This window comes from Corylus avellana, chromosome ca5 (genome assembly GCF_901000735.1).
Source record: "Corylus avellana chromosome ca5, CavTom2PMs-1.0".
NCBI lineage: Eukaryota > Viridiplantae > Streptophyta > Magnoliopsida > Fagales > Betulaceae > Corylus > Corylus avellana.
Window position 1 is genome coordinate 11,198,185 of NC_081545.1, and position 9,418 is coordinate 11,207,602.

General features: G+C 34.3%; 1 protein-coding gene across 1 annotated transcript; it reads left to right on the forward strand.

Moving 5' to 3' along the window:
- Positions 1 to 3,521: 3,521 nt before the first annotated feature.
- LOC132181764 (disease resistance protein RPV1-like) lies at positions 3,522 to 8,572 on the forward strand. The gene is made up of 5 exons (XM_059594999.1): positions 3,522 to 3,938; positions 4,139 to 4,838; positions 4,986 to 5,206; positions 6,229 to 7,824; positions 7,916 to 8,572. The coding sequence occupies exons 1-5, from the start codon at positions 3,522 to 3,524 to the stop codon at positions 8,570 to 8,572; spliced, it is 3,591 nt and encodes a 1,196-aa protein (XP_059450982.1).
- The last annotated feature ends 846 nt before the right edge of the window (positions 8,573 to 9,418 follow it).

Genomic DNA, 9,418 nt, shown 5'->3' on the forward strand with positions numbered 1-9,418 from the left:
TATGAAAAAAGTATGCAAAGGAGCAAAGAGTATCACAAAGGGCTTTCAGAAGTGCATATTGCAATGGAAGGAATAAGTTCATGTATTACAAAGCTATCCAAACCAAAGTTGTTTCTTTTTATCTTAAAATTGAAGAAAAGGTTGAGCACCCTTTTTGTTTTTTTTTCTTCGAGGCAGGTGCTCTGTTCTGTGAATATTTTTTTTCATCTTAGTCATAGCTTAATTTACTATGACTGAGCTCACCCTGGTGCTCAGTCTTAGCTAAATTCAATTTGACTTAGCTAAGACTTTGATGCCTTTGATTATCTTTAAATTCAAATCTCATCATATATTCTAATAAATTGGAAATTCAGACTCAAATGGGCGAAAAGGAAGAGTTGGGGTTCTGAATCTGCAAAGTTGTACAGAAGAGAAGATATTCATAAGAGCATTAAATATGATGTTTGGTCCAAGTACCCCAAATATTATAAGAAATTTATTAATATAAGATATTTATTTTTATTATTTTATAATTTTTTTTTAGATAAGTGATTTTTTAATATAATATTATAAGAAATTTTTTGAGTCTAGATATAATCTCCAGAGCAGTGGTTGGCAGCACGCCGCGTGCGTGGCACGCCGCGTGCTGTTTTTATTTATCCTAATCTCCACCTACAATAATTAATTACGTTGTCAGCTTCAAGGAAGTTGCCAACAAGTTGCTTATTCTTCTTCACACGAAACCGTACCTAGATCTTACGACAAACATCAGTCATCATGAAATCTTTATTTATCTCTTCAACAAAAATATATATATATATATATATATATATATATATGGGACCGTGTGAGAATGGGGTGAGAGGAGGGTCCCTATGCTTGAGATTGCAAGCCTCCTGAGCTTTTGACCTGTGAATATGTATAGCAAAATCAAATGTATCAAATAACCATCCAGGTGGTAGTTGAGTTGGTAAAGTAGTAAGAGATAAGATTCAATTCTTTCCTCCTTTCTTTTTGGTCACGGGTTCGAATTCGCTTATGGTAGTAGTCCGTAAAACAAATGCTACTAAGAAGGAGCTTTACCAACTTACATTTTGGTGGGATTGTGGTGACGAACTTGCCTTCTCAAGCAGTAGTTATGACTCAAATCAAAAATTTCATAGCGGGTGAAAATCCCGATGATCACGCTCAAAGAAGAAAATTACACTAATCACCCCTTTCCACCCTTTCAATTAAAAAAAAAAAAATGTATCCAATAGAGAAAAAGAATTAAAGAAAGAGAAATCTATGACAGCAAATTGAGAAGGAAAATATTATGAGTACCTTATTTATATAAGTAGAGCTCATTCATTGGAAAGTATTAAAATATTTAATTAAGAGAAATGTTACGATTATCGATAAATAAGTTTCATGTCAGTTTGGTACCAATTTTTTGTTAAAAGATTTTGTAAGTATAACATTTATCTTCGAGAAAACTTCATCATATTTGCACCCTCACAGTTAGATTTTGGAGTTAAATTAGATAGAGTATATGTAAAATGTCCTTTATAATTGTAAATAATAAAAAATTATTAAAAGAAACGGAACCTATAGGTTGGCCGTGGCTTAGCGGTGGCTTAGTCTGGCAGCAATTTTTTTTTTTTTTTTTTTAATTTTAATTTTCAAATAGAAGTATTTTTAGTATTTTGAATTTATCAGTTAGAATTTAACAAAAAAATCCTAATGGTGGATTGACATCACATATTTTTTAGGGATAAATGTAAAATTGGTCAATGTGATTAGCCTATTTTACAAATCACTCTTTGTGGTTTAGAAAATAATTTATAAGTCCTCAGGGTAGGTCAAAATAACATTTTACTCATTGAAACCATTTTCCGTTAAATGACTTAATAGAAACCATCTCATTGCCACATCACACCCAATAAAAATGCGACACGTATTTTTTTTTCTTTTTTTTTTTTTCTAATTTTAAAAAAATGACAGGTAACCTTTTACATGTCATCTTGAGGCACCAGAACACACTCTCCATGTCAATTCTAGGTAAATAAAACTAAGCCCTATATCCCCACCGTGCGTCATCTTCCTTACCAATTCACTGTCCATCTTCAGGCGAGTTGTTGGGTTTCGTAACACGACTAAAATCGCCGCCAGAGAACAGCCGAAAACATCACAACGGTAAGCAGAGAATTATAAACAGAGAAAGGAGGTGATACTAAGTTCTGCAGCCTGCAAACTGTAACCTTTTCACCACAAATTGGGTTCAAACAATTGAAGTTTCAAATAAAGATATTACCTAAAATGACATTTGATGTTCATCATTGTGCCTACTAGTAAACAGTACAATTGTGCTTGCCATAGAACAAAAAAAAAAAATGACATAGAGAGAGAGGGTTAGATTGTTTCCGATGCCCAAATTCAATTTTCGAAGATGCTTCAATGCCCAAAAACAAATCCAAATTTCCAAATAAAGACTACCCAAAAATGCACTACTCCAAAAACACACATGCTCAGAAATCTCATAATAATTCACAGATCGAAGATGCCCAAAATCTTAAAAGCTTACTTGTCATCTTTTAAAAGTAATAATAAAAAAATAACACGTGTCTTATTTTAATTGGGTGTGAGGTGGCAATGAAACGATTTCTGTTAAGTCATTTAACGAAAAATGAATTTGGAGAGTAAAATGTTATTTTGGCCTACCATATGGACTTATAAATTGTTTTTTATACCACAATGAGTAATATGTAAATTAGGCCAACCACAAGGACTGATTTTACATTTATCCATAATTTTTAAAGTTAAAAACACTAATCAGAGAGTTTTTTAACTTTAAAAAATAATGACAAAATAAATTGAAATTTTTGAAGATTAATTAAAGTTTCAATCTTTATTTCGTGACGGGAGGGCATTTATTTTCTGTGCATTTATTGGATCCTGGGGACTCTCGTTACCAATTTTCATGCTCCAAACTTATATATATATATATATATATATATATTTATATTAAACTTATCATTATTTATTGAATTGACTAGCTAGGTCGCGTACGTGGTGGGTGGGACATTGTTGACAATTAATAATAATAATAAAACATGTGTGCATGGTAGGTAGCCCTCAAAGTAAAGGGTATATTAATCAATATCTGTGCATTTATTTTCTTCCTTCTTTTTATGACGTTTAGATCGAAGGACAAAATTCATCAAGTTCAGGGAAATGGGATGTTGGACCCACTTGAACATCACTTTCAACACGCGGCTTTGAATGGTGAAGGATGTTTGAAGTATGATATATTAAATTATCCCTTAATTCAATGTATTAAATTATTATTTCGGTTCACCCGGCCGTCAAACACATTCAATGTTTGGTTGTTGGTACAAGGAAGTTGCCAACAAGTTTCTTCTTGGCCTTCTTTTTATGATGCCGCATCAGATTGTCTATTTCTCTTCCACTTAAGGATCTGTGGCACTTCTGCAACTGATCTCTCTCTAATTTTTTCTACAAAGCACAAGTCCTGCATACATAGAGAGTGGATAACTTCTTCCATGGCCTCTTCCTCTTCCTTCTCTTTTATTGATTCATGGACTTATGATGTGTTCTTGAGTTTTAGAGGTAAGGATACTCGCAACAATTTTACTGCCCATCTATATGCAGCTTTGCGTCGAAATGGAATCAACACCTTCATGGATGACCAGCTTAGAAGTGGAGAAGAAATTTCACCAGCACTCCTCAAAGCCATTGAAGAGTCACAGATTTCGATCATTGTATTCTCTAAAAACTATGCATCATCCAAATGGTGCTTGAACGAGTTAATGAAGATCCTTGAGTGTAAAAGAACAAAGGGGCAACAAGTTTTACCATTGTTTTATAATCTAGATCCGTCGGAGGTGCGGAATCAAACCACTAGTGTTGGAGAAGCATTTGTCAAACATGGAGAGAGGTTCAAGAATGATGAAAATAAGGTACGTGGGTGGAAGACAGTCCTAACAGAAGCGGCCAATTTGTCCGGAAAGCTTTTGGGAAACAGGTATTTCTAAATACTCTTTTTATCTTATCCGAAAGAATTCTAGATTCGCTAAAACTTTCATTTACATTGAGATCATACTTTGAAAATAAGTCATTTTTAACACAACATGTAATTTTACAAATTTTGTATTTGTAGGAACGAACCAGAATTTATTTTGAATGGGTGAATTCAATATTAGTAAAAAAGACAGACTTGCAAGTTGCCCGGTATCCAGTTGGAGTAGAGTCCCTTTTACAAGATGTGAAGTTGGTTTTAGATATAAAGAACATTGTCGGTATACGAATGGTAGGGATCTTCGGAACTGGTGGAGTTGGTAAGACAACTCTTGCCAAAGCCATTTACAACTCGATTGCTTCTCAGTTTGAAGGTAGTTATTTTCTTGAAAACATTAGAGAAACTTCCAGCCAAAAGGGTCTAATCCATTTGCAAAATAAACTTCTTTCTAAGATCCTAGAATGTTCAAGTATAATAGTTGACAATGTTGATCAAGGAATTACTTTGATAGAGCAGAGGCTTTGCCGAAAAAGGATACTTCTCGTTCTTGATGACGTGGATCATTCAGACCAAATAGAGAAGATTGTTGGAAATTGTGATTGGTTTGATTCAGGAAGTAGAATCATCATAACAACAAGAGATGCACATTTACTAAGTAAGTATCAAGTTTTAACCTACAGGGTGAGAGAATTGGATCACTACGAAGCTCTTCAACTCTTTAGTTATCATGCGTTCAATAGAGATAGCCCTGATGATGGTTATGTGGAAGTCACAAACGATGTAATAAATTATGCCGGAGGATTGCCACTAGCTTTAGTAGTGCTAGGCTCAGCTCTTAAAGGTAAAGATATACCTTATTGGAAAAGTAAATTGGATGAGTACAAAAGAATTCCTCACAAGGATATTCAAAAAATACTTAGAATAAGTTTTGATGTTCTGGATGAAAATGCAAAGAATGTTTTCCTAGACATTGTGTGTTTCTTCAAAGGAGAGGAGGTAGGATGTGTCACAAAAATACTAGGTAGTTGTGGCATCAAAGAGCTAATGGACAGGTGTCTGATAACTGAGTCTGACAAATTATTGGAGATGCATGACTTATTGCAAGAAATGGGTAGAGAAATTGTTCGACAAGAATCACCTAAAGAACCTGGCAAACGGAGTAGATTGTGGTTTCATGAAGATGTTCGTAATGTCTTAGAAGGAAATACGGTAAGACTTAAGTTAAAATATATTCTAATTTTAGTTTTGTTTCTTTTTCATTTGCTAAGCTATTAGAAAAGTATTGAGCTCTTTTTTCATTTGCATAAAAAATACTTCCTGTTTGGTTAAATTTTCAAAACTCTTTTCCATTCTCAAATGTTGAAAAGTCTTTTCAAATGCCCTTAATTACTTTCTCTTTCTTTCTCTTTTATTTTTTTATTTTTATGAACAAGTGTAATATGTGTTGAGAAATAATCTCACATTGCTTGTGGACAAGACCTTGGGCATCTTTATAAGAAGTGAGCAACCCTCTCTTATTGAACTGGTTTTATGAGATGAGTTAGACCCACAAATTTCTTCAATATATATATATATATATATATATATATATATATATATATAATATAAAAGACAAATCAATTTTGAGAATGTGATGATCTTTCACTTTAGGACCCTAATAATAAAAAAAATAAATAAATAAATAAATCAAAAAGAAAAAAATATATATATTTATCTAGAGAAGAATTATAGTTCTAGCAAGTAGCAAGAGTTAAAATATGAAGAACTATATGTTACAGTTTTACTGATACACTTTACTATAAATTGTCTTGTTAGGGAACAAACAAAGTTGAGGGCATGTTAATAAATTTGCCTGGAGAAGACGTGATACGCTTGAGTCCCAAAGTCTTCAAGAAAATGAAAAGGCTCAGAATTTTTATAAACAATAATGCACGCATTTTTGAAGAGCCTAACTTTCTTTCTAATGAATTAAGAGTGCTTGATTGGCCTAAATATCCTGGAGAATTTTTGCCATCTACTTTTTGTGGAAAGAACCTTGTCATTCTAAGCATGCCTCATAGCCATCTACTTTTTGTGGAAAGAACCTTGTCATTCTAAGCATGCCTCATAGCCATCTCAATGAATTGGAGGGAGTCCAGGTAAAATTATTGTTTTTAATATTTCTTGCTTTCAATTACATTGTAAACTTCTTTCAAAGTAAAAATTAATTTATTTCCTCTTTTTCTTGACAGAATTTCGTAAACTTGACATCTATGGATTTCTCTGGTTGTGAATTCCTTACAAAAATTCCTGATGTTTCTAGGATTCCAAATTTAGAGAAATTGGATCTTGGTTATTGCAAGAATTTAGTTGAGGTTCATCATTCAATTGGATTTCTCGATAAGCTCATTTATTTGTTTGCTATAGAATGCTCTAATCTTAGATGTTTTCCGAGAAGCTTCAAGTTGAGATCTCTCGAACATCTTGATCTTAGTTTTTGCTCAAGACTTAAAAACTTCCCTGAAATTGAGTGTGAAATGGAATGTTTAGAGGTCATCGACTTAAGCGATAGTGGTATAGAGGAATTGCCATCGTCCATTGGGTACCTCGTTGGGGTTGAAGATATATTTCTTTGTGGGTGCACAAATCTTAAGAATCTTCCAGATAGCATTCATCGGTTGCAAAATTTAACGTATCTTTCTCTCCGCGGTTGTACTAGTATGAAAGAACTTCCTTCATCCATTGGGTACTTGGGTAAGATTAGAACAATAAATCTAAGTTTTTGCAAAAACCTCATGACTCTTCCAGATAACATAAATCAATTGCTAGATTTAATTTATCTTTCTCTCAATGGTAGCGGTATAAAAGAATTTCCTTCATCCATTGGGTACCTGGGTAGTATTGAAGAATTATATCTCGGTGATTGCACAAACCTTATGAATCTTCCAGATACCATTTATCAGTTGCAACATTTAAAGCATCTGAATCTCACAGGTTATACAAAAGTTGTTGAGTTTCTAAAGAAGGGGGAAGATATTTTATCCATGGAGAAATTTGCAATTTCATCATGGGCAGAATCACTCCAATTGTCACCTCCGACAAATACAAGCAATTCTAATGATTCTAATGATGGTTGTTCCTCGGCATCATTTCCAAAACTTCAAGAATTGGATCTTAGTAATTGTTCCCCATCACAATCAAATTTTTGTAGGATCTTAGCTTTTTACTCCTCATTAGAGACATTAGATCTATCAGGGAGCGATATTGTAACCCTTCCTCCATACGTCAGAAGATTTGTCGGATTGAAGTCCCTTTCTTTGAATAAATGCAAGCAACTTCGAGAAATTCTAGGACTTCCACCGAATGTAAGAGAAGTGTATGCTAAGAGCTGTGTATCATTGGAAATATTTTTAGAACAAGCTAGAAGCTCTCTTGAATTGTTTAATACGTGCGACCCACTAGAGCCCGTGGAGGCTGGAACGGTACGTTCCACACTGCTATCGCTGAATCTTGGCAATAGTGTCCTAACAGAATTAGATTTCGCGACTCAACATGAATGCCCTTTCAATTTGGAAATTCTATGTCTATCAAGTAGCAGTATCGTTAGCCTTCCTACGTGGGTCAACAAATTTGTTGCATTGGAAGAGCTTAACTTGGACAGTTGCAAGCAACTTCGTGAAACTCCAGAACTTCCACCAAGTATAAGATCGATAAATTTGGGCCAATGCTCGTCATTGGAAAGACATAAATTTGGTGATATACGTGATTTACCAATGCTTCGGTGGATTGACTTGTCTGATTGCTCTGAACATATAAACAATGATGTACAAATGCATTTATTGAGTCAGGTATCTCTCTCTCTCTCTCTCTCTCTCTCTCTCGTATGCATATGTGTATACATGTTAGTATGTGCCTTGATTTGTTGTCATATATGTGTAGGTGCATCTTAAGGACCGTTACTTTGGATGTATATATCCGGGAAATAAGATTCCAGAATTCTTCAGCCATCGTAAAGAGGTTTCAAATACAAATTGGTGTGAAATAGATATCAATGAGCCTATACATTTGGGTTCGAAGAATGCAAGATTTGCTTTCTCTGCTGTTTTTGGAAGACCGGATGGACAAGTTGAGGAAGGTACTGTAATGTGTGTTGAAGTCATCATTAATGGTCATGAAATCTTTTGTCTTGACCGAGTACATATTTCAACCAGCTCAGATCATGTATGGTTGCTTTACCGTGGTTCGTTCGATTCTCAGATAATGATGGGTACTCTTCGAGTTCAATTTACATGCAAGGATGTAAATGAAAATCCTTCAAAGTCGGTGTTCTTGAAAAGTTGCGGATTCCATCTCGAACACAGATATCAAGAGAATACAATAGGTTTAATGGACGGTGTTCAACTTTCTAAGAGACACCGTGATGATGATGACGACGATGACAAGTTTGAATCCAATTGGTACCCACACCAAAAAAGGCATTCTTCAATGCTCCAGACTAGTTTAACCTTGGGCCTTAGAGTTTCAGATGCAGAGGATATGCCCCTATGTGAATCACAACCACTGAACCACATCAATCAAATCACAGACAAAACTTAAACTAGCAACCTTGTTTTCACTTTTGTTTCTCCAAGTAGTCCATAATGCTTGTTAAATTTGTTTTGGGCTCAATATTGAATGCGGAGGCTTCAGAGGGTTGTTTCTTTATTCGCCCACTTATATTTTGCTAGTTTGGAGACAATCATGCTATATTTCGAATCCTTGGTGGAATTGACAAATGGGGTTCCATATGTAAATGAGTGGGTTTGTGCAGGCAACTATTTGGGACAGATTTACTAGCTTGGGTTCTAATAATGTAAGTGCTTCACTTATTTGGACTCCTATTTTTTAATTAAGGTTTGGATTATTATTATTATAAAAATCATTACAAGTGAATTTTGGCTTCTATAGAAAGGGGAGGGGGAAGATTCAAAGCCGATTTTGTTTCCTCTTGAAATTATTATTGCTTCATTTGAGGGGCTTCATGTAGGGCATATTTCACGATTTCATTTTTGTTGGGGAGAGAAACACTAAAGGAGTTAAACAAGAGTAAATTAATATACATATTAGGATATCATTTCTAGCCCAAAAACCTATGATAATGGGCTTGGGTCATTTAGGTATATTAACCACTCTTATTCTAGATCTTTATATTTTTTCAATGTGGGATACAAACTTCACAAGTATATGCACAACAATTTTGCTTTGGGCTTGTGCGTTATGCAGAATTTGCGTAATGTGGAAAGGCTGTTCACATGCTGCAAATTTCATGTTAGTGGTGTTACTCTCTGTAGCCTCGATCTTCTAATAATTCTTTTTTGTTAAGTGTTAAAAGGTCAAATTGTCCAAGTGATTTTAATCTGTGACTTGCAATTCTTGGTTAAAGTCTTACTACTCTAAATGAGT